The sequence below is a fragment of the Nicotiana sylvestris genome, chromosome 2 (genome assembly GCF_000393655.2).
Source record: "Nicotiana sylvestris chromosome 2, ASM39365v2, whole genome shotgun sequence".
Taxonomy (NCBI): Eukaryota; Viridiplantae; Streptophyta; class Magnoliopsida; order Solanales; family Solanaceae; genus Nicotiana; species Nicotiana sylvestris.
This window is the reverse complement of record NC_091058.1, coordinates 36476299-36502306: the sequence shown is the minus strand read 5'-3', so window position 1 is coordinate 36502306 and position 26008 is coordinate 36476299. Positions and strand designations below refer to the sequence as shown.

The window sequence follows — 26008 nt, the reverse complement described above, 5'->3', positions numbered from 1 at the left end:
TTAGGAGACTAATTAATACCATTAAAACTCCTAAAATGTACATAAATGATAATTAGGTATATAAAAGGTAATTATATTAAAAGTTAAGCATGAAGGGTAATATAATTTGCTATATGGCATAGGAATGTAAAAATGCCTTATGTATAATTTGCAAGCCCATTTCAAATTGGGACTTTTTCCTAACTATACAATATATGAAACCTTATTACCAAATATGTGCATACTATGTAAATTACCCGCCCAGTACACAAGTTTTGAAACGGAAAGGAGATTTCTATTCTTCATCTTCATCTTCATCTGTTCTTCCATATATTTTTCACCATTGATAGCCATTAAAAAAGCTTGAAAACTTTGAATTCAAATTTGAGTTTTCAAAAATCATTCTTTGTTCGGATTGGGTGTTGTTGAAAATAATCGGGAATATGGTTTGGAGTTTATATCTCAATTTTGAGGGGTTTTGATGAAGATTAGACTTGGTTTGGACATGAAACTCGAAGAAGAAGAAGACATATTGTAGATAAATTGTAGTTAAATTATAGATTATTTGTATTCTGATTGTAGATGCTGTATTTTCTGTTTTCATAAATAAAAAAGCTGCTAAAACTTCTACAAATCTTCTGAAAAAATGCAATTATGTCAAAAATCACAATTATGCTACAATTGGATGAAAATTGGGATATAAAATTTAATGTACCCAGTTTGTAGATATTTTGTAGATAAATTTTAGATTATTTGTATTCTAATTGTAGGTGCTTTGTTTTCTGTTTTTACACAACAAAAACGACTAAAACTTCTACAAATCTTCTGAAAAAACGCAATTATGTCAAAAATCCCAATTATGCTACAATTGAATGAGAATTGGGATATTAAAATTCAATGTACCAGTTTGTAGATATTTTATAGATAATTTGTAGATTTTTAACATAGATTGTAGTTTAATTGTAGTATAAATGTAGTAATTATATAGATACCCTTACAAATAATATTGCTTTATACATACTTAAAATTGATTTGTAGTATATTTGTAGAATTTTTGTGGATGAAGAGAAAATTTTTGTAGTCAACATGTGCGAAGATGTATTTAGTTCAAATTTTGATTAATCCAACTGTAACTACAATTTATCTACAATTTCTGCAATATGTCTTCTTCTTCTTCGAGTTTCAATCTACAATTCAGCCAAAATCAAGTCTAAATCTTCACCAAAACCCCTCAAAATTGAGATATAAACTCCAAAACATATTCCCAATTATTTACAACAATACCCAATCAAAACAAATAATGATTTTTGAAAACCCAAATTTGAATTCAAAGATTCAAAGCTTTGTAATGGCTGTCAATGGTGGAATTGTTGCTCTTTTATCTTTTTGAAGGTTTGTTCTTCTTCATTGAGAAAATTTGAAGCTGAAGGTAAATGTGTGTATATCTTCAATATTTGGTGAATTTAAATGGAGAATAATGAAGAACGTGGGTAGCTTTTGCTCTGTAAAGAACCAAAAAGGCAGTAGCTCTATGTCGTAAAACCATAAGAATATGATTTTGAATCCGAAAAGAAATAGGAAAGTGTGGGCCCTACTATTTCGTACGTAACAAAATTGCAATTTCCATCTCTGTATTTTTTGAGAAGAAGAAGGAATGGAGAAGAGGAAGAAATGGGAGGGGAAAAACTGCGTAGGTCTTAGGAATTAGGGGGATAAAGAAACGTGGGATATATGGACACCTTTAATTAAGGAGTAAAAACTGCCCATTAATTAGACCCTTAATTAAGTATGGTATAAGATTGATAATTTGGTATACTAAGTGTAATTAAATCAAACCTTAAACATTGAGGGTAATAAGGTTTCTTATGTAGCATAGGAATGTAAAAATTCCTTTCAAATTTGATAGAGTATAACAAGCCCAACGATGAAGACACTATTAGGCCCAAAAAGTGGTGGAGCCCACTTAAACAAATTCCTGAGCCTCACAAGTCGGATTAGTCACACGAAAAAGAGAAGATTCTTCAAGCAAGATGTGAAGCAAAAGATTACAAGTGAAGATAAACCTGAAAGTACCGAAAAACCCAGAAAGTCCCACTTTAAATAGAAATAAAAAATAAAGTAAAAAAAATAATATAAAAAGAGAAACAAAAGTGCCTCTCGATCAATGAAACACGCACATAAAAATTTCCATTTGATTTCGTTGTCAAAAAAAAGAAAAAGACTCAAAACTCAAGTGTTTTGTTTTAAACAACAAGAAAAGAAGTTAGTACATGTACCCTTGTAACGTGTTTTGGAAATTCCTTTTTTAAAAACGAAATTCGGAAAAAATTAAAAATTACAACAATTACACACCGAAAGAACATGGAATTTGGAACCAACAAGAGGGACTTGTTCTACTATACTGTTCCTTTTTATTCAATTTCTTCATCTTATTCTTCCTCTTTCGCCTCCCTTCTGTATTGGGTTTATTTTTGTTTTTCTCTTTTCTATTTATTCTTATTATTTACCTCATCATTTTTCATTCATGTGTTCTTGGCTGTCACGGGAAGAATATATAGTTGCCCATATGTAATAAGGGGTTGTTTTATTTTCAACAAAGATTGGATTTTTAGGGTTTTCTTGAAAGAAAGATCTGAAAAATGGATGGTGGGTCGGAAGGCGAAGGCAATAGGAACGTTAATCAGAGTTCATCTGAAGGACCCAAGAAACCAAAACGGCAGATGAAGACTCCCTTTCAATTAGAAACCCTAGAAAGAGTCTATGCTAGTATGTCTTCTTTATCTTTCACTTTTGGACTTCATTTTTTGATCTGGGGTTTGTTTAAATTGATTCTAGATGTGGAAATCTTGGAGATTTTGGTGTATTATGCTGTTCACATGTGTCTATTTGCTATGTGTAATGAGATTAGAAGATGACTTTGTCTAGTTTGAATATTTATGTACTAGGAAACAGCTGGGATGGGGATACTATGCTTGATTTAGGATATAGGTGAAATTTTGGGTCTTTCTGTGGATTCTTATCATTCAATGTTTGTACTCTTATTGGTTAGGTTCTTTAGTTGTGTTATTGTTATGGTGTATGTTTTGTACTTCTGCCTTTTGATTATGCTCTGTGTGTTGAAGGAGTTTTTGGAAGTAATGTTTCTGTGGAATATGCAATTCTTGCTTAATATTTATCTACTCTGCTTATATATGTGTTTGAACCAGTCATGGGTTTGAATGATACTATAGATTTAGAGATCGGGTAGACAAATATTTGGTCTTCATAGAAGTTTCTGCCATTACCATGCATGGATTGATGTGAACCTTTAGTTATCAAATTTTTTATGTGTTTGTGTTTTTATACTTGTGATATTTGGTTCATTAATTCTTTTGTTTTGCTTTGTTATTTATGCAGTGGAGACGTATCCATCTGAGGTCACTCGAGCTGAGCTATCAGAAAAATTAGGTCTAACGGATCGGCAATTACAGATGTGGTTTTGTCACAGGAGGTTAAAGGATAAAAACACCTCAGGGGGGACAGAAAAGAAGCCACGTGCTGGTGAGTCAGGTGGTAGGAGGAACGTGACAGTGTCACCTAGGGAGGATTTAATGGTTGCTGAAGCTGCTAGTGATCGTGGCTCAGGATCAGCTTCAAGGTCCGGGTCAGGGTCAGGGTCAGGGTCAAGTCGGTTTGATAATGGGGATGGTATGCCAACACCGCCTATAAGATATTATGAATCACCTAGGAGGACAATGGAGCGCAGGGTGATAGCTTGTATAGAGGCACAATTAGGAGAACCTTTACGTGAAGATGGTCCTATTCTTGGGGTAGAGTTTGATGAGCTGCCACCTGGTGCATTTGGAACACCTATTGGTAAATTAATTTTTTTATGTTATTAGAGATATTATAATATTAATGCATGTACAATATCGGTCTTCTAGATTTGGATATTGGTATTGAAATGAAAGAATTTGACAATTTGTTTTTTCCTTTGGGTTCCTATCTTTCCATGTCTTTGTTGGTGTAGTTCATGATGATATCTCATATGCTTGTGAATGCATATTTGTTTTCTTGATAATGATTATATTTGAAAGAGCATTAGCTCTGTGGCATAAAGTTCGGTGTCATATAAGTCCAAACTTGATTTGATTATCTTTTCGGGCAGAAGATTATTTTCAACCAGAACACTGCATTATTGAGTGCCTTTTATTATTGTTTGTTGCTTTCTTCCCCAATTTTATGAGATTCTAGCATCATATATGTTTGTAAATTGCTCTTTGGAGTACTTTTGGATTCCTCTTAATTTTCCTCTGGGACGTAGAGCAGTAATAACTTGATGTGAATGGTGGAAGTGAAGTAATGAATATCCTTGCCTGTATGTGAATTTCAAATGAGATCAAGATCATTCAGTATATATCAAAACATTGCGTTGTGAGTTGCTCTCCTGAAGCTTGCCTACCTAATCTGGAAACATGACCAAGGGATTCTACTCATTTCCCCTGCAGTTGTGTTACATCCATCATAGGCCGCTGGATGTTTAAACAACGTAGACTATTCATACACACTTGTTTTTATAGGACCCTCTTATCAATTCAGATTACTTCTAATGCGTTGTCTGCTATTAACCTATCGCCTCCCAATGTTTCATTCAGACCTTTTCATTTTGGATCAAAAGCAATTTTTTTGGATTGTTTCCTGATTTTTTTGTCTTTTGTTTGTCCTGTATGGCACAGAGATGGCAGAACGTCGGGACCATTACAGGCACTCTTATGACAGCAAATTATATGGATCATATGATGCTAAACAAATTAATGTTGGGTCAGCTCTCTCTCTATCTCCGGTATGTATAAAGAGATCAGTTTCTTGGTATTTCACATTGCAAAAAGCCTTTGAGCGGTTATAGGACGTGTACTGTTTTGTATCCTTTCTGTCTTCTGGAGGAGCTACTCTCTTCTGCTATTCTCCACTGGATTTTCCTGAACCCCCCTGTTTGATAACTTCGCAAGTCATTTATTTTGTTTGATGCTCCTAGACTTAGAATAATTGCCTCGCTTGTTTCCATCGTAATTTAGCCCCCGAGTCTGTGTTTTTGATGGGTTATTTTTTATATCTTTTCGTGTAGTCATTGCATATGAGACCAGTATTTTCACTTTCAGTTTGCGCGATTGCTGCAATGCTGCTAATATTAATTTTTATTATCTAGGACGTAGTGTAAAAGATACCTCATGATAGGCTTGCTGTGGATAATAACCTATCAATGGAAAAACTTGGAAGTGAGATTTATTAGCATGTCAATTTGATATTGAAGCTTTGTTCTACTTGATCTTCAGGCTCTGACAAGTGGCCATCGTGAACCTGCTGAGCCCAAGATTGTATCTGATAAATATGGACAAATTGCAGCCCCTTACCTTTATGATTCACCTGTTGACGGCCCTTCTAAAAACTTGCCCATCATGCAAGGGAATGGGCATTTTGTTAGGGAATATGGCGTTGAAGGTCAAAGCATTAATGTAATGTCTCAACAGAGCAGGCAGGGACGCTTTCCATCACCTCAACAGGATAATGAATTTGTCCCTAGTAATGAGGACATGTTGCAATTGGATCGGAAGCGCAAGGTACTTTGAACCTTCAGAATTCTTTATCTTTATACTGCCATAGAAGCCACTTCCTTTCCCCCACTCTGTTTCCGTCTCTTCGTCTTTTGCAATAACCCTTTTCTTTTTGGTTTCTAGCTGAGTGAAGAAGCTCGAATTGGGAAGGAAGTTCAAGCCAATGAAAAAAGGATCAGGAAAGAACTTGAGAAGCAAGATCTACTACGACGGAAAGTATGGAATAATTACATTTCTGGATATGTACCTTCTGCATCTTCTTGCAAAAGTGCAAACAATGAAAAACTATTTTTCCTGTTACAACTGACACACTACTATTTGCTTGTAAGAGGGAAGAACAAATGAAAAAGGAAATGGAGAGACAGGATCGTGAAAGAAGAAAGGAAGAACAAAGGCTGATGCGGGAACAGCAGAGGAAGGAGGAGCGATTTCAGCGCGAGGAAAAGCGTGAAATGGAGAGGAGGGAGAAGTTTTTGCAGAAAGAGCTCTTGAGGGTTGGTATCAGAATGAGAATTTTATTTTCCCGGCGCGTTTAATTTTTTCTTTCAAATCTGCTAATTTAATTCTTCCCGGTACTATTGGTTTTGTAATCCATAGGTGGAGAGGAAGAAGCAAAAAGAAGAGCTTCGAAAAGAAAGGGAAGCTGCAAAACAGAAGGTTGCTATGGAGAGGGCAATGGCGCGCAGAATTGCCAAAGAATCAATGGAGCTGATTGAGGATGAGCGCTTGGAACTCATGGATCTGGCTGCTTCTAGCAAAGGGTTACTATCAATTGCGTCTCTTGATTATGATACTTTGCAGAACCTTGAGTCATTTCGAGGTAGGAGTTTGTTAACTTGACTGTCGCAATGAAAATTAAATCTGCATGCATGTTTTAGTTTTAAGGCTTTAGTTCCAGATTAGTTATCAATAACATATGTTGGAACCTCATTTTTGTCGCATTTTTGACCTGTATCTTTGACAAAGTGCATGCTAGATGGTAGGGCTCCCATAAAAGTCAGTGATTACCTGCATTTGCTGGTACAAGTTTTATACTGTAATCCGGTTTGAAGTAGTAAATTCTACATGTAATTCATTCTTTTCTCTTCTCTCTGCTTTATTTAAGCTGCTTATCTGCAAAGGTGATGAAGTTTTTGGTTTGTTACTGAAATACATTGTATGTGATCCAGAATCTTTGTGTGAATTCCCTCCCAAGTCTGTCCAATTGAAAAAGCCATTCTCCATCCAACCCTGGAATGCCTCAGATGACAATGTTGGGAATCTTCTTATGGTATGCTGCTTTGTCTTTTAAATGGCTCCTTTATATTTGTCTATGTCACTAGTTGGCTGATGTTTTTCTTATCCTTCAACTTATCAAGTACACATCGAGGCGATGATCACTTCAATTTTGATGATTATATAAGCAGCAGATTTACTCCTTTTTTTTATCCGTACCTAATCATGGGTTGGTGCAAGGATTTTAAACCACTCATCATTGCAAAGCCTGTTTATGTTTCAGATTGAAATAGGCTAAGTATGGTGGAGAGACTTCCTTTTTCATCCGGGTTATATAAACTCGAAAGTGAATGCTTTTAGTCAGTTTAACATAGGAATTTCTGTCTTTTGCAAGTTTCAAGTTTATCTTTCTTTTTTAAAGAAGTTTGTCTTACTTGAACATCTATATTAAAGGGTCTTTTGTAATGTTACACGCAAACTGGTAGTGTCATGTGCCTTCCTCTCTGAAATGACACCTGTGGATTTAATCTTTTTTCATTTGATTTTTAAATTGTGTGTGGGAGATAAAATGTTAATACTTTAATGGATGTTATGCATTAAGTTTGAAATGATGTGGAGTAGTATTTGGTTTATCTTAGTTTGACTTTTAGTAGGGACTGAAGTTCAGATATTAAAGAAACCGGTGAATGTTTTCTGGGGTAGACAAAAGTGGTAGGTCATCTTTACTTGGATGGAGGGATGGTAATTGATGATGGCATTCTACACCACGTCTTCTATATTGATTTTGCTCTTTTCAGTTGAGTCAGGTCTCTTTAGTGCCTTTGAACTAAACATCAAACCTTCTGATTTTTTACAGGCTTGGAGATTCTGCTTAAATTTTGCAGATATTCTGGGGCTTTGGCCTTTCACTCTTGATGAATTTCTTCAAGCTTTCCATGACTATGTGAGTACCTTTGGCTGAAATTAACTGTGAACTCAGGGTCTGAGTTACTTTTTCGGCATGTTCCTGTGGGCTTCCAAGTTGTCCTATCTCTTAAAAAAGGCTGGATGTTGGGCACTGATTGCCTTAGTTTACTTGCTTTATCTTTTCAGGATTCCAGATTGTTGGCTGAGATACATATTGCTCTTCTGAAACTGATTATAAAAGATATTGAAGATGTTGCTCGAACTCCTTCTGGTGGGCCTGGAACAAATCAGTATAGTGCTGTCAATCCCGAAGGTGGACATCCTCAAATAGTTGAAGGGGTAATCACTGCTGTGCATACTTCCTCTTTAGGCCGTAATGCACTTTCTTTTTTTATCAAGTTCATGGATAACACACCCATGTTGGATGTTTTTCCACGATACTCCATTGGTGGTAGGCCGTAATGTACTCTCTTGTAGAATGATCAAAGCTTACCAGTTTGTGGACTTCATTGACAGGCATATCTTTGGGGTTTTGACATACGCAATTGGCAGAAACACTTAACTCCTTTGACATGGCCTGAAGTACTGCGTCAATTTGCGCTCTCTGCTGGATTTGGACCTCCATTGAAGAAAAAGAGAGAAAGGGCTTGTTTGAATGATTCTGATGAGGTGCTACATTTTCTGTCCTCATTTTCATCTTGGCTAATATATCAAGGCTTCTATTTTTATATGTGGTTTAAGATCTAGTATTTGGTAATAATCTATGTAGCGGGATATTTTGACGTTGATTGCTGCAGACGGAGATTTTTTTTTAATAATTGGTTATTTTGAAATTGATCAAAGCTTATGGAGATGCATAATGCAAAAACCACATAGTTCCTTTTCCTTGAATGTTTCCAAATTTGACTTAACTAGAAACTAAAGTAACAAAGATTACGCTTAAGGGACTACTCTAGCTGTGTTTGAACTGGTTTTCTGTGATTGCTCTCTGCTATAGCCATAGGACTGACAGTTGTTGCAATTTGAACATATGCTTTCTTCCAGCTGTTTTTGTGTTGTGTCAAGTCGTTATCTTATGTTTCATTCTGGTGGTAGTGCTATTTCTATGGCTTTACCAGATATATGGTCTGGTTAATATCAGCCCAAGTTCATGCTCCATTTGCTAATCTGCCTAGTTTTGATCATAGCTTATTCAGTTGCTATCACAGTACTTTTGTCAAGACTTGTGTCTTGAAATCATCTTGGACCACTAGGAGTCAGACTGGTTTGTCGTTCAATTGTCGTTTCCAACCATTGTTTCTTTCATGTACATGAATGTTATGTTGGGATATATGTGTCGCACCAAATGGTGTGGGCTAGAGGTTTATGAAGTGGGTGAAAACATGGGAGACCAGGGTTCAAATCCCAGTAGAGACAAAAAAGCACTAGGTGATTTTCTACCCATTTGTCTGAGCCTGGTTGAGCAGAGGTACCTGGGGGAAATAGTCGAGGTGAGTTTAAGTTGGTCTAGACACCACTGTTACAAAAAGAAAATGTTGGTATATATGTGGCTATGTAGGTCTACGAATCGGAATTGTGGTAGTACAGAATTGGATGAGAGAGTGGGGAAGTCAAAGTCAATCTGCTTCTGATTGATTGATTATGGAAACTAGCTTCCTAGCTAGAAGAGCCCGTTTGGATTGGCTTATTTTAAGTGCTTTTAAGCCACTTTGTAGTGTTTGGATGAAGTAAAAAAGTGCTTTTAAGCACTTATTTTTAAGCTAAAATGACAAAAATAAGCCAAAAGCCAAAAGCTAGAATTCCTAACTTATGGCTTTTGGCTTACTTACAACAAGCCCATCCAAACGGGCTTTAAATTATATCACCTTTTAGTAGATCATCCCAAGTCATTTGCTCTCCCAACTATCTCAATTAGTTGATATTGTATAGTTCCTGCGTTGATTAGAAGCTTTACCTTTTGGACTTATGTGGTGAGATGCTGTCTTTAAATGGAACGGCATGGTTACTATGAATTCATATAGTCGACCCTAAGTTGCTTGGAATTGAGGCTTAACTGTTGTTTCGTGGGATGCTGTCGTTTTCTTTTAAATGATAATTCCATGATGACCATCAGAGAGCTCCCTCTTATCCTAGAATGGTACCTGCATCCGGTCTTTGACATTCTATGTCAAATAGATAGTGCACTATGTCTAATTATGGTATTGTTTCCCTATTATGCAGACTAAAGGCTGCGAAGATGTTGTATCCACCCTGCGAAGTGGTTCGGCAGCTGAAAAAGCTGTTGCAATTATGCAAGAAAAAGGATTTATGTCGCAGCGCAAATCCAGGCATCGATTGACACCAGGGACTGTGAAATTTGCTGCTTACCATGTTCTCGCTCTCGAGGGAGACAAGGGCTTGAATGTTCTAGATATTGCGGAAAGGATTCAAGTAACTGTTCTCTTGATGCACATTGTCGCTGTCTCTTATGTTAATTGGTTCAATATGTCTGAAGATTTTTCTTGTTAATTTACTTCTCTGCTTTTTGTTCCCAGAAATCTGGCCTACGTGACCTTTCAACAAGCAAGACTCCAGAAGCCTCTATATCTGTTGCTTTATCAAGGGATCCCATACTTTTTGAAAGAATTGCTCCTTCAACGTACAATGTGCGACTTGCTTTCAGGAAGGATCCTGCTGATGCTGATGCAATTATTTCAGCAGCCAAGGAGAAAATACAAAGATATGCTAATGGATTTCTCTCTGGACAAAATGCCGAAGATGAAGAAAGAGATGACGATTCTGAAGGTGAAGGTGATGTTGCTGAAGGTCCAGAAGTCGATGACCTGGGTACTCCATATGGTGCAAACAAGAATAGTGAGCAATGCAGCATACTTGACACCTGCTTGGTGAATGGAAAAAGTAAGCCCTCTGATGAGGTTGCACAACAAATTGGAGTTGATGTTGCTGGTAAGGACATAATTTTAACTACTGATTTATTTTATGCTTTATTTGCCCTTTTTAATGTGAAAGCACTGTGTAGTAGTTGTCGAAAACACTATTTTTCATTATCTAGATGATCTATATATAGGTATTGAGGGAAGTAATCCTAGCCAAGAATGCTCAGAAATTGATGAGAGCAAAGCAGGTCAGCCATGGGTTCAAGGACTCACTGAAGGTGAATACTCTGACCTATGTGTTGAGGAGCGTCTAAATGCTCTTGTTGCCTTGATTGGCATAGCAAATGAAGGGAATTCTATCCGTGTAATTCTTGAGGTAATAAATCTGGCAAATTCATCAGTAACGACCATTACTGTCTCTCTCAGCTACCTAAGAAAGATGGTTTTGCAGGATCGTCTGGATGCAGCAAATGCTTTGAAAAAACAAATGTGGGCTGAAGCCCAGTTGGATAAAAGACGATTGAAGGAGGAGACGATCAATAAATTTACTGATAGTTCCTTCAATGCTGTGGTAGAGGGCAGCCAAAGCCCATTGGGATTTCCAAACAGTAAAAATCAAGGGACAGCACCAACCACGTTGGTTAAGGATGAATCTGCTGTTGTCGTAGACAATGTTCAGAACCACTTTGAAAGCATCTCTGCTGAAAAGAGTTCAGTGGCACAAGAAACCTTCATGGGTGAATTGGCCATACAGCCTAGTGGGAGTACAGCAGAAAGGTCACGCATGCAGTTAAAGTCTTTCATTGGCCACAAAGCAGAAGAAATGTATGTATACAGGTCATTGCCTTTAGGTCAAGACCGCAGACGCAATCGCTACTGGCTATTTGTTGCCTCTGGTTCTAGCGAAGATCCTGGTTCTGGTAGGATATTTGTTGAACCACCTCATGGCTGCTGGAGACTTATTGACACTGAAGAGGTATGTTCCTTCCTTTCCTTTTCAGAATACACTTCACTGTTAATAAATTGTTATAGCAGGTTCAGTATGGTTGAATATATGTTCCACGGAAGGGAAGATGTTTGCACTATTTTGGTTAGGAACAAAAAAGAGGCCAGCCCGGTGCACTAAGCTTGCGCTATGGGCGGGTCCGAGAATGGGACTGATCAAGTTAGTTCTATTGTATGCAACCTTACCTTGCATTTCTGCAAAGAGGTTGTTTCTGTGTTTAGGTGTAAGAAATGGAAAGTAATTTATACTGAAGAAGAGAATACAAAGAACAATGAGATGACTCACTAAAGAAATGAAGAACTAGATGAATTCAAAGTTTAGAAAGAATTATTGTGTTTAGGTGCTGTGGACATTGTTGCTTTTCTTGGCTAAGGAAAGTTATTGGGGTTAAGGAAACACCCTGTATAATTATATAGATCTTAGCAAGGTCTTGTATACCATACCTAGCTATTATCTGTTTATCTACTAATCCGTTATTTTACCTGCAGGCATTCGATTGTCTTTTGGCTTCTTTGGATACTCGAGGGGTCAGGGAATCACATTTGCATATTATGTTGCAAAAGATTGAGGGTCCTTTCAAAGAACGTGTGCGACGATCTTATGATGATATCATAGTTCAACATGGAAACAAATGTAAAAATGAATCTTCTGCAGCTAGTTCAAGCCCAGCCTCTGGTGCAGGTGCTGACAGTCCTAGCAGTACCATTTATGGTATGGGTTCTGATAGCTGGGAAACATCTTCGTCGTTTAAAATTGAGCTCGGGAAGAATGAGGAAGAGAGAAGGAATGCCTTCAAGAGATACCAAAGCTTTCAGAGCTGGATGTGGAAAGAATGTCTCAGCTCATCAATATTATGTGCCATGCGATATGGGAAGAAAAGGTGCTTGCCGCTTTTGGGCATTTGTCGCCATTGTTTAGATTCTTATCCTTCAGAAGAGGGCAACTGCCCTTCTTGCAACAAGATGAGTGGCAAAGTTGACATGAATGCTGAGTTCCCAGAGCAGGCAATGGATTCTATGGACAATCTTAAAATTGATTACAATAAATTGGCGGTTTCAAATGCTTGTCCTCTAAGAGTCAGATTGATGAAGGCCCTATTGAGTTTCCTTGAGGTGAGATTCTTTGAGTCTTTGAGATCTATCTCCGAGAATCTGGTTTTCTGTTGGACTGTTCACTTTCACTTTACTCCTTATGTGTTTATCTTTCTGATGTCTGGACAGACATGAAAATCAAGTACATATGAGGCACACCCTGTTGACAGCTTTTAGTTTCTTCCAGTGTGATTTTTAGTATTTAATTTTTTTGCTCTGGAATTGTCAGGTTTATGTGCCATGTGAGGCACTTCAATCATCTTGGACAGAAGACCGTAGAAGGACATGGGGCATGAAGCTGCAAAATTCGTTGTCTCCTGAGGATCTTCTCCAGGTTTATCTCACTCCCTTTGGCTCATGTTATATGGCATTATTATTGGGAAATTGAACAAATTTATCTTTTCTTATGAGTTTTTTCAAATGATTTTCAGATTTATTTAGTTTATAGGCAAATTCGAATTGTAGTTCTTTTACGAATTGTCAAGCTACAATTTATTTTAGGGTGTTGTGAGTTTAGTGAAATAAGAATATGCTATTATGTATGATAAGGAACTGGCAAGATTTCTTCCTAGCGAGTTCTTTCTTATACTTGTTGAAAAATGGAAAGGAAAGAGTAGAATAGAAAAGCAAAGGTTATGCATTTATCTGGGAATTGGTTTCACACCTTGGTTGTTCCTCAAATTATTTGTGTTAATGATGCTGGGATCATCTAAAGACTGTACTTTGCAGAAAGCATGTCCCCGTGCCACATGCATAATAACCTCCAGTATAATAGTTCGGGTGATTTGATATCTGTTGCTGAACCTGTTTCTATACACCCCCTCCAAACTTGGAAGATGCAAGAAAAAAATGTTCTTGATTGTCTGGAATTCTTTTTGCAGATTCTGACTCAGTTGGAGGGCGTCATCAAGCGTGATTACTTGTCTGCCGACTATGAGACTGCAGAAGAATTGATGGGTCTATGTGCTTTATCGATAAATGCGGCTTGTGAATCTACTTTCCCTGGATCTGTGCCACAACTCCCTTGGATACCTCAGACCACTGGTGCAGTGGCTCTCAGACTTTTGGAGCTTGATGCCTCGATATCCTATGATCCTCAGCAGAAAACGGAGGCTGAGTTAAAAAATAAAGTAGATAGCCTTCCAGTTGAGTTGTCTTCTCCTCTAATTCAAGTAATTTTGTTATTAATTTCGTTGGTTTTAATATTTATCCATGTCTGTTTGTACTGCATGATACTGTCGTTATTGATTTATTTGGTGTAATACAATTTGTCAACTTGCATGTGGTGTGACATTGAATCGCATCTAGGACTGGATAATACTTGTCACTATAAAATTGATACCATTTTTTGGCTAATGATGCTTTTCTTCTGTATTAGATTGGTAACTTATTTTTTCTTGCATTCAGAATCCATCTTTGGGGTATGCTTGTATGAAAGATCTGCAAAAGGTAGAACCAGAGGTAGATCGAGATGGACCGTTGAGAGAAGAGAACTGGGATTACCTCAGCAGTATGCCTAGCAGCTCAAGAAGTAGGCAAGTTGTTCGTGGGCGAGGAGGTGGTCGTCCCCGTGGAAGGCTGCAGAAGGGATCTGCTAGCAAAATATCAGAATCTGGCAGGGCTGGTGTAAGGCCTATTGAGACGTTAACTCAAGTTCTTATTAAGCAGGGAGAAACACATGGACAGAGACATGTACGAGGTCGCCGAACTGTTAGGAAGAGGAGAATAGAGAAGAAAATTGTTGAAGAGATTCAACCAGATTATTTGGGTGATAAAGGCAGCCGACTAACTTTTGTAGTACCACCTAGAAAGCATGGGAGAGAAGAGTTTGACATGAATGTTGAAGGAATAGAAGCCACAAATGATGATAGTAATAGTATGGAAGCTGCTGATTCTGATGACTGTGCTCCCGAAAATACATACCAGTTTAACAGGAGTGATTTAATGGAAATGTCAGATGAGGATCAGGATGGTTTTGCTTGTGATGGCAATGACGATGACAACGATGACGACGATGACGATGACGATGATGACCCTGATAATGACAACGATGATAGATACAGAAGCCATGGCCAAAATATGGAAAGATATGGTAACATGGTTGAGGACGACTCAGATAGGGATGGGGATGTCAATGAGGATCAAGAGTCGGACTCTTCAGAGTCCGGAGATTATAGTGATTGAGGTTGCCAAGAGTTTCAGGGGGGGCTTGACAGCCGTAATATAGTCGATCGCCAGAGCACACAGAGGTCTGGTTTGATTACATTCTTTTTTTTTTCTTTTTGATAAACTTTGGTATTCTTTTGAGATGGAGCCCGAGAGTAGGCTTGTCTTTGTGTATAGTCTTAAAAGGAGCAATTTTATCAGCATTTTATCTTCATAGCAGATGTCAGAATAGTATAAAATTGGTTAGTCCGACTTCCAGTATCGTCGTGCAATTGTGTAATATGGGGGCTGATACAACCGCTCTTTCAAATTCCGCAGCTGCACATTTCTGATCATTTTTACTTCTATGTTAATGAGTAGTGGCCTTATCATTGTGATTTGTCTTTTATACCACTTTGGGACTCAAGGGTTTTTCTGGTTACCGAGGCATCAGGAGCAAACTAGTACTTAAAGGTTTACTCAAACCAAAAGTTTGTATAATGCCAGGAGCAACCAATTTATATCTTTTCTCTTAACTTGTACGCACTTTAAACACTTTTATTATTAACCAATGCGTAAATAAACCAAAAAATGCTTCTAACTAGCATATATAAACTTATCTAAACAGTAAACACCCTCGGATCTCATAAGAGGAAATCACATGTGAACCTTCAAAAACTGCTCGTGCTATTCACCTTTTATTATCCAAATCCATCTTTGTGTTTTCCACTGATAATCCTTAATTTTTGGGGAACTATTACTGCCAAATGACGAAAAAGATGGACATTCACGAACGAACATGTGTAGCAGCTAGCATACGCAGGATTCTTGGTAATTGGTGTCGATGTCACATAATAATAAATATTAATTAAGAAAACGCATTCGAATCATATCAATGAATATCAATTAAGTACATTAATCTTCAACAACCTTTTCGTTTTCTTGAGACAAGTTCATATTAAATAGTGTATCAATATTTTATTACTTTAAACAGTATTGGCAGCTTTTGTCCACTGGTTTTGCTGTCCCTTGCTCTTTGCAGGTTCGATCTCTAAAAGCCACTATCATTTTAACAAATGAAAAAAGCACAAAAAATACAAAGCCTACTTTTAGGGAGAGTCAGATCCCACGACCTTCATTAGATCAGACAGCGTGCGACAATGAGTCGCTAAGTGAGTACGACAACAGATTTGTTATGACATCTCCAGCTTTAGCTTAGAAAAGAATTCTTGAAGAGCTTAAAATGTCAAATCCTTGATTACTATCACATCATTCATTTATTGTCCTACACTCACAATTTGTAGCTAAATACAGGAAGACTACAACTCGAACCAATTACCCAAGATACAAAGGAAAAAAAGGACTACAGAAAAAGAAAAAAGAAAGTGAAAAGCAGAACACAGAGATTGCGTACACTAACTATGAGTACTTGTAAACAATTTGGCCTAGGAAGCAAGCAACTTCTTGATTCCAGTCTTCTGGTCTGCTGTTAACCTTGTAGGGAACTTGATATTGAACTTGATCCTCAAATTCCCTCTCTTTGAAGGCTCTTTCGCTATTGGCATTCCTTCCCTTGGAACAACCTCTTCATAGTTTGGATGTATTACATTGCTAATAGGAACAGTCAGTTTTCTTCCATCTAGTGTCGTTAGATGGACCGTGTAGCCTGTTAATGCTTCAGCCAGTGAGATTTTCTGAGTGGTCACAAGGTCATTCCCGTCCCTCGTAAACACACTGTGTGGTTTCTCATCAATTATGAACATAAGATCTGCAGCTACAACATTTGGTTCTTCATTTCCTTTTTCCGGGAATGTAATCTTCGTTCCCTTTTTCCAGCCAGGTTTGATGTCAATGGTCAAAATTTCTTCTACTGGTAAAGTCTTCCTGCACATAAAAAATTAGTCATCAGTATATCGATTGATGAGTTTAACTTCTATACATGAAGGTGTAGAAAGTTCTTACACTGTCTGGTAACCTAAAAGGTGACTAAACGTAACTATAAAACAAGGCAGATAACCTTCTACAAGGGGTTAAATTGCACGATTGCATAAAAATTTATTTACACCATCAGTGCGTAGTATAAGACAAATCCATACTGAGTTGCTGTAAAGCAATTCGAATGGACTATGACCATACGTAACTAACAACATTGGCTTTAATATCAAGTGAAGTGCCATGAAGCTCACACTCAACACATCAATGATCTGCCGTTACAAGAAAGTGTAATGATTTGAATTATAGACTGTAGGACCAGATTAAAGACTGGGAATAGTGATAAAGTTTCAACAACAATAGTAGCGACTTTCTGTAATTCGAGCAGATGAAAAGAGTTGGACATTAGTTTGTTCTTTTGTATGTTTCTATGCCACTGAATAATTAAGAAGTTATAATTCACACGCACGATTTTGATCTATGAAACACAAGAATGTGCAGCAAAGCCATATAATACATTTAAGCTATTACTCCTTCTATCCTACTTGTTTCTTTATAATATTCCTGTTATCGACACTGAAGCATAATTTTCAAGTAAAAGTTTCATCCGAAAGATGCAGCAAATACAAGTTTCAGACTACCTGACGGACATTGGTCAGCAATCAGGTTGGCTCTCAACAGTGAGAAATCATATGAGACAACAAGAAGGATCATCAAAACAAGAATGTAACAACAAAGTAATCGATCCATTCATGGAAGCGTAATGAATTCAACAGATACTAGTTTGCCAGTTGACCAAGCAGGGACCATAACTTCTGAACTAACAGTAAGGACAAACATGAGTACATAACAATACAAGCCAAATAATAAAGAACAAGCATATCATATCTGAAAAAGTGATTAGCTTACTTACCCACTTGCATCAGCTATCTCCCTAGAGATTTTCATCTTCTTGGTTGTCCCCTTATAAAGCTCTTCTAAACTACAAGGCAATGTTCTTTCAATCGGTGGCGCCTTTCGGGGACCTGAACCCATTGGTCTGCCTTCTCCAAATGAACTGAAGATATCATCACCAAACATTGAACTAGAAAACCTTGAACCTCTCATCCCAGTACCACCACCACCCATACCCCCACCAAATGGGCTCGAAAATCCAAAAAATTCTGCGAAAATATCATTGGCATTTCTAGGATTGAATCTAAATACATTTGGTCCATCTCCTGTCTGGAAAAATGTTTGCCCACCAGGTCCACCAGCATCAGGTGGTGGCACTTGACCTTTAAGCCCTTCTTCCCCATACTGATCATATATTGCCCTCTTCTGTGGATCACTTAATACCTGCATTGTAAATTACAAATTAACTCCAAATCAAACAAATAATCATAATCCAGACTAAATTCCGCCTGCATACACGATCATATAGTTTTTCATAAAGAAAAAATTCCGAAGTGTTCCAACCAGTGGCGAACAATCTTGAATGCCTTATGAAAATACCGTCTTGAATACAGGGGCGGAGCTAGCTCTTCGCCTATGGGTTAGACCGAACTCAGTACTTTGGTCCAAACTCTGTATTGGTCTTAAGAAATCTATTGAATATGAATAAATTATTAATTTAGAATTCAATAACTTAAAAGAATCAAAATCCCGAACCCAAAAACTTAAAATCCTAGCTCCCCTTTGCTTGAATAGACAATTGAAACTCCATTCTAGCTAGTTTTAATTACATGATGGACATCCTCTATTTATATTACATAATTAACATAAGCAAATTCAAGAAACAAAGTACTGGAAACATAGATTAGTAGCTTAATACAATAAATAAATAGAATGAAGAATAAGGAGCAAGAATTATGTTACCTCATAGGCTTCAGAGATCTGTTTGAATTTAGCCTCAGCTTCTTTCTTGTTATTGGGGTTCTTATCAGGGTGCCATTTCATAGCCAACTTCCTATAAGCTTTCTTCAAATCATCATCGTTAGCATTCTTATCAACCTGCAATACCTTATAATAATCTGCACCCATCTTCTTACTCTTTAATTTACCAGTAAAAATAATTGAGCTTAAATTTGATGAGTTAGAAAGATAAACAGGTGTTGTGTTGTGTGTAATAGAATGATTGAAGTTTGTTTTTGGAATTTGAGTTGTGGGATATTATATGTTAAAAGGTTTTAAGGGGGAGTGTGTTATATTTTATTATTAAAGAGAAGGAGAGAGATGGGTCTAGAAAAACAGAGGTCGTACAAGGGGGAAGAATGTGGAAGTTTCCAGATTTCAGTTGAGTACTGCCCCGCAGTTAATTATGACGTGGAAACATAATTCGGTATTTTCAGAAAGCATTTTAACCGCCGAAAAACAATTGATTTCAAAATTATAGATTTAGAGCCTGTTTGGAAACCCACGTAGAAATTGAATTTGAGTGTAATTAAATATAATTATACCTTTTAATATATTTGTCTGGTCAAGTAATTACTTGGTCACTATAAAATTGTATGTAACTGAAAGTGTATAATTACACTCTTCAATTCTTGAGCCGAGGGTCTTTCGGAAATAACTTCTCTATTCTCTCGGGTAGGGGTAAGGTATGCGTACATACTACCCTCTCCACACCCCGCTAATGAGATTTTACTTAGTCGTTATTATTGTTGTAATTCTCAAGGAGATGTGAGAATTGGTGGTAATTACACTGTGCAATTACAAGTTTTTTTTTAATTTCTTTCCTTTTTGTTTTTATTTTAATTTATTTTCTTTATAACTTTTTATTGTAATTATTATAATTTTTTTAAATTTTTTTTTACTTTTTAATTTCTTTTGAAAATTTTAAAATATATTTTTCTTTGTACATTATTTATCTTTTATTTCTCTACCTTTACTTCTTGTGATTCCATGTAAGTGCTTATATTTTATTTCTCATTTGTTTTATTATTCTAGTTTTTGAAACTACACCTCCTAATACTAGAAATAATGAGTCATTAACAAACTTGACATATAATTAGTGATATAATTAAAGTAGAATTTCGTTATTGAATGTGGTTATAAACTTATTATGTTTCCTAATCTTAAGTTGTATTGGAACTTACTATTATTATGTTGGAATTTGACATATGTTAAACTTTTTTTTTGAATTTTAAAATTGTGTTATATTCATGGTTCTAATTTACTCGTTTTAGTAGTATTGGCTCACATTACATGTTGTTCATTTTTAGTTAGAATTAATAGATTAATTTTGTCAAACATATGAATAATGTTATGACATTCTATTTATAAATATTATTTTATTTTATCAAACATGAATTCCACAATGTTCTTACAAAACATATGTTTTTAGTTTAAGTAACTTAACTAAATATTATTAATTTGGAATATATATAAAAATTATTTTTAGAATATTAGTTATAAATATAGGATTACTAATTAATGTATATTCACGAAAAAATATACATCTTAAATACCAAATCTGTTATCATTTCTACTTATAATAAATCATTTATAAGCATATATTTATTACATTAACTTTTAAGTTTTGATAATTACTTCATTTAAAATTTAATTTAACTGTGTAATTACACTTGTGCAACCAAACAGTACGTTTGTAATTACATTGTAATTATGTTATGACAAACAAATAGATTGTCGTAATTACTTTATTGTGTAATTACTAAGTTGTGTAATTACACCAATTCTAATTACCGCGTGACTTTCCAAACAGACCCTTAACCTTCTTACACAATGAACATCATTTCATATGATAATAGTTTGAATAACATTTTTATTTTATCATCATTAAATATTCTGAAATACAGGAACTAAAAGCCAAATTAATATTACAGATAGAAAGTTTCAATGTATTTAAAACTTTTTGAAAATTTAAAGAACAAGAATAAATATTTTTGGTAAAAATTATTCACATCTTTGATTGATTATATTCTCATTAAAATATACTGAAAAAGTTAATTTGAATTGACGAGTAGGAATTCGAAAAATTCCTATGCATAAAAATGGAAAAATTCTAATTTGTAAAATTATGATTAAGTGATAAGAATTTATATTTTGTTGCGTAGATAAAGTGCCATTCTTAATAGCCTGTTTGGCCAAGATACAAAAATACGCTTATTTTGATAAGTGTTTTTTTCTCAAAAGTACTTTTGGAATCTTTTAAAATTGCTTCCAAGTGCATTTTTTCAAAAGTATTTTCAAAAAAGTGCTTTCGGAGAGAAGTTACTTTTTTCTACTTATCCAAAACTGCTTCTTCTGAAAAATACTTTTTTTCTTCTAAAAGTTTGGCCAAATATTTCAACTTTAAAAAAAAAAGTACTCTTTTAAAAAAAGAGTGTTTCTAAGATTGCAGAAGTTGGGCCAAACATGCTATTAGTTTTGATGAACATGTGATATTTCGTTTTGGCCAAATACATAGACAACACATTAAACTTGACCCATTTTTTCATTTTTGTACTTTAACTCAGCCTTCTTCCATTTTGGTCCTCCAACCCCATTTCTTTTGTTCCACTTTGACACAAAAGCTCACTAGATTCCATGTGCGATTTGCCTCACCCTTGTAGGCGCGTGTGAACCATTTTTAAGCCAAATTTCATACTTCCAACGTAGAGGCGGATCCAAAATTTGAAATTACAAAAAAAAAAATTAAAAAAAAATTTGCAGGGGGTGGGGGCAGTGGGGTAGGAGTGGAGGTAGCAGCTGGGTATTTGCACGCGCTGCATTTTTACCTGAGAGAAAATTTTTTGTATCAAAGTGGAATAAAAGAAATGGGGTTGGAGGGCCAAAATAGAACAAGACTGAGTTAAAGTACCAAAATGAAAAATTGGGCCGTATTTAATGGTCTGTATATGTATTTGGCCTTTCGTTTTTCCAAAAGATATTGGGATCCAACCAATTTCTACCGTGTCCATGTAGTCTTTCGAGCTGATAAAATTATGTAAGGAATTTTTACATCCTATATCAAAGGTTAACACCTTATTTATATTAAATAAATACCATTTAAATAAATTATATTCCATAAATACCTTTTATGGTTTATAGCAAAATTTCTAATTTTGGTTATCTCCTACACTTAAGCCACAATACACGTTCTTTCTCTCTCTTATTTTGATACACTCTATTCTCTTTCCCATTCACTGTAAACTCGCCCAAAACCAGAGAAACTCTCACCCACACCGCTTCCTTCTTCCCCAATCTCGGCATAAACCTAATTTTCGCTTGATAGTTGTCATTTGTTGCTATAATTTATCTTAATCTTAATCTTCAAGGCCCAATTGTTGTGGACTTCGAGTGTAACCCCCCACCACTGGTGCTTCTATCACTTCCTCTGCAAATCATCTCTCTGTCCGAATTATCCATTTTTAAATGCATGATGCTCCTTTCAATCTCACTGCTTCCCAATTCATCAGCTTCATTCGCCACCGTAGCATTTGCCGCCCCAAAAATTCATAGTGTTCTCAGGCAGTCCATTCGATTTAACGTCCATGCCTTCCTGAATAAACCACTGGACTCGAGCTCTGCACCGGCCTCTAATCGACCATCAATACTTGTCTCTGTATTTCATGTATTTATTGTATTCTCTGCCTTTTATTCATTGTATTTCAATGTATCCCGTTGTATTCTATGTATTTCATCGTATTCACTGTCTCTATATATGCCATGAATGTATTCATAAGTTTTTTTAATTAATATAATTTATGTATTTAGATGTATTATATAATTTCTCTGAAGATTACTATGTTTTTGGGGTATTTTTTGGTTGAGAATCTTTTTTATAACTGAAAATACAAATTTTGTGTGTTATAATTGAGTTGTTGAGTTATATTAGGAGTCTATTATGTTAATTGATTCACTTTCCATTTTAAAAACAGTGTAATCCTCTATTTCACGCCGTGAATACAGTCGAATACAATAATCTGTCCAGCTGTAATCCCATGTTTCACCCCATGAATACAGTCGAATAGAACAATTGATTAGCTGGACTTCCCTGATTCACGCCTATTTTTGCTACTGTATTCATGAATACAATAGCTTAAATACATCAAATACATCTTATAACCGCATAAAAGGTATCTATAATCAGTAATATAACAAATGGTATCTATAGATAACTAATTACTACTAAAAGATAGTGCTTTATGGAAATTTCTCATTATGTAATCGTTTCTCACGTACTTCCTCCCGATTACTTTTACTTATTTATTATGGACTTTGCACATTCTTTAAAAAATAATAAATAAAGTGCATAATTATCATAATACGCATATTAATACATATTTTTAATGGATTTAAAAAAATAATTTGAAATGAGTAATTAATACTAACAGAAAAAAAATTTATCTTATCTTGATATGTTAAACGTGACAAATAAAAATTTATTTTTAAAATAATAAAAACTGTAGTTATTGTTTCTCACTTTCATTCAAGATCTTAAGAACCCTTTGCTCATCTCCGCATAAAAGCATCACTTTTTGGCAGTACTAAATTGGTCAGAGTAGTATTTATAAATCGGCATAAAACCCTTATATTCGAATATTTGAATAGCTTTTAATTTTAATTATCTTCTGAATTACTTTAAGCACCGAGCTGCATTATATTTTTGAAATTATAAATTCATATTTATATTTAGTATTCATATAACTGTTATATATCAATATTATAGTTCGATTAAACCCTTGCCATTGTTTTATTGGTAACAAGTTGAATTACAATGCTTATAGTATTTAATTATCTCTTCGACTCCGTCTTACTCTCTTCATTTTAATTAGTATCCGTACCCGCGCGTTGCGCGGAGAATATTAATATAATTTCATTAAAAAAATATTATTAGAGATATACGGTATACGAAGGAGCATGCAAATACTAATATTTTTTGAACATATAAATGTACCGTATATTCATAAATTGAATTGATACATACTTATCCGTTATTAAAAACAAATATTAAGAAAGAAAATGAAATATTAAATTATTGGTCATACTCAAATTCTAAGACATATGTATTAGCACTATTTAAGAAAGGCGATAGATAGCGCCTACTTAAGATAGCTTGATGAGACTTAAGATTGCTCGATGAGACCTCTGTTATCAAAGGATTTGAAATTAGACAACCACTAATTAATTAGTGGAAGGAAATATTTTAATTAGCTGCAATATAAATTAGGCAACTACTTAATTAGCAATACCATCCAATAGGTGAAATACATTATAATTACACGAGGTACATAAGTGTAAAATCATGTATTACAAACCTTTTGGGTTGTCTCTAGCTTATATTCTACATAATGGATAAAACCAAATTCTCACAAAAACAAAATATTCTTTTATGGAAATTTCACATATTTATCAAACGATAATTCATAACTAAAAGTTAGGGATGCTCTCTTCTTGATGCAAACTTCAGTTGACTTCACGATAACTAATAATTCTCTTTTGCATAACATTAATGACAATAATTCAATGATATATGTTTCTTTCAATTAACTGCAAAAATGTTACGACCCGGATTTTCCACCCTAGGGAGTCGTGATGGCGCCTACTAATGAAAGCTAGACAAACCAATCCTTAACTGCTTACTTTATTAACAAATTACTTCTTTTAACAATTATCAGTGATATTATGAAAACATCGGAAATAAATAAATAAACGGAAAACCTAAATTAAATAAGCGGAACAATAATACGAAAGTCAACATATGCCTCTACCCAAGAACTGGTGTCACATCACTCACGAACTACTAAGAGTACTAATACAACCGTTTGAAAGAAATATAACACTGTTTGTCTCGAATACGTGAGATAACAGAATGAAATTTAAGATAGCTGCGGACGCCTACAAGGCTACCTCGGTGTCTCGATGGACTGAAGGCTGGCTCCCGCGCTACTACTGCTGTCCAATACCTGGATCTGTGCAAAAGAGCACATAGTGTACTAGTGTAGTATCAGCACAACCGACTCCATGTGCTGGCAAGTGCCTAGCCTAACCTCGACGAAGTAGTGATGAGGCTAGGACTAGACTACCAAATAACCTGTACAGTTCAAATATTTATATGTACGACGGAAAAGAAATACAGGAAATAATCAGTCAATGTGGGAAGGGGAAACATGCTGTGGGGAGGTAACAGTTTCAATTAGAAAACCTCAATAAAAGATAGAGACAACAAAACCAAAATATCAACAATAATCAAAATTCAACGATTTGCACGGCATCACCCTTCGTGTTTTTACTCTCGTCCTCACCCAAACAATATTTATAATAAAAATGTGCACGACATCAACCTTCGTGCTTTTACTCTCTTTCCTCATCACATAGTCAATGAATATCGGTACGGAATGGTACATCGTACGACACGACATCACCCTTCGTGCTTTACACTCTTTCCTCACAATAGCAAACAATGCACGACATCACCCTTCGTGCTTTAACACTCTTCCTCACCCAAACAACAAACACAAATAAAGGGGCAAAGGAGTAGACAAATAATGGTAGAAATCCCGGCAAGGGAATACAGTTAAACAACTAAATCCCGGCAAGGGAACAATATCAATAAATCTCAACATCCCGGCAAGGGAGATAATCAACAAAGCAACAAACATCCCGGCAAGGGAACAATTCAATAACTCTTTCTCTTTCTTTCACTTCTTACTTTATAACTCACTTTACCACTTGAGTCAATACTCCAAAGGGTTCAATTATCTCATATACTTTCACAATTCGTATTATAACTTGAGCCAATGCTCGTCGAAGTTCAAAGATCATAATTTCTTTCACATGCTTTTTACAACATATAGAAATCATCATTAAGGCATAAAAGATATAACAAAAATCAGAATATTCGCAATATAAAGGCTCACGGTCATGCTAGACACCAATGTATAGATACTCGTCACCATGCCTATATGTCGTACTCGACAATTAACACGTAGCAAATAAGACTCAACTCCTAATCCCTCAAGCTAAGGTTAGACCAAACACTTACCTCAAACTTCCACGGCCAAATCAATCCTCAATTACCGCTTTTCCTCTCGAATTCGGCTCCAAATCGATTGTATTTATACAATAATGACTTCAATACATCAATAAATGCTAAACAATGCGAACCCAATGCCTAATTATAGCTTTCCAAGCATTCTTCCCAAAATCCCAAAAACAACCCCGGGACCTCTTGGCCAAAACACGAGGTTCGGACCAAAATCAAATCACCCATTCATCCACGAGCCCAACTATATAATTATTTTCAGAATTCGACCCCAAAACGAGGTCTAAATCACAATT

The 26008-nt window shown here is 35.6% G+C and overlaps 2 protein-coding genes across 3 annotated transcripts; one reads left to right on the top strand and one right to left on the bottom strand.

The window, feature by feature from the left end:
* The first annotated feature begins 2209 nt into the window (after positions 1 to 2209).
* LOC104230625 (homeobox-DDT domain protein RLT1) lies at positions 2210 to 15220 on the top strand. 2 transcript variants are annotated; one of them, XM_009783483.2, is made up of 19 exons: positions 2210 to 2745; positions 3376 to 3834; positions 4695 to 4801; positions 5292 to 5576; positions 5694 to 5786; positions 5900 to 6064; positions 6168 to 6390; positions 6740 to 6840; positions 7642 to 7728; positions 7878 to 8030; positions 8208 to 8360; positions 9912 to 10121; positions 10226 to 10637; positions 10759 to 10943; positions 11019 to 11543; positions 12062 to 12685; positions 12894 to 12998; positions 13546 to 13836; positions 14072 to 15220. In XM_009783483.2, exons 1-19 carry the CDS (start codon positions 2619 to 2621, stop codon positions 14846 to 14848), a joined length of 5082 nt encoding a protein of 1693 aa, XP_009781785.1. In that variant the 5' UTR covers positions 2210 to 2618; the 3' UTR covers positions 14849 to 15220. The 2 variants fall into 2 exon arrangements, with proteins under 2 accessions (XP_009781785.1, XP_009781786.1); XM_009783484.2 differs by having other exon boundaries at positions 2212 to 2745; positions 13546 to 13809.
* An 822-nt stretch (positions 15221 to 16042) lies between these two features.
* LOC104230624 (uncharacterized) lies at positions 16043 to 18888 on the bottom strand. The gene is made up of 3 exons (XM_009783482.2): positions 18599 to 18888; positions 17655 to 18079; positions 16043 to 16693 (listed from the first exon to the last, which is right to left on the bottom strand). The coding sequence occupies exons 1-3, from the start codon at positions 18761 to 18763 to the stop codon at positions 16255 to 16257; spliced, it is 1029 nt and encodes a 342-aa protein (XP_009781784.1). The 5' UTR covers positions 18764 to 18888; the 3' UTR covers positions 16043 to 16254.
* Between the last annotated feature and the right edge of the window lie 7120 nt (positions 18889 to 26008).

Excerpts from the sequence above, each read along its gene's own strand:
- LOC104230624 (XM_009783482.2), bottom strand. The coding sequence starts at position 18,763 with ATGGGTGCAGATTATTATAAGGTATTGCAGGTTGATAAGAATGCTAAC. Across the intron at positions 18,080-18,598 it reads AGATCTCTGAAGCCTATGAG|GTATTAAGTGATCCACAGAA; the intron begins GTAACATAATTC and ends TTTACAATGCAG. Across the intron at positions 16,694-17,654 it reads GAGATAGCTGATGCAAGTGG|GAAGACTTTACCAGTAGAAG; the intron begins GTAAGTAAGCTA and ends TTTTATGTGCAG.
- LOC104230625 (XM_009783483.2), top strand. The coding sequence starts at position 2,619 with ATGGATGGTGGGTCGGAAGGCGAAGGCAATAGGAACGTTAATCAGAGT. Across the intron at positions 5,577-5,693 it reads AATTGGATCGGAAGCGCAAG|CTGAGTGAAGAAGCTCGAAT; the intron begins GTACTTTGAACC and ends TTTGGTTTCTAG. Across the intron at positions 11,544-12,061 it reads GACTTATTGACACTGAAGAG|GCATTCGATTGTCTTTTGGC; the intron begins GTATGTTCCTTC and ends TTTTACCTGCAG.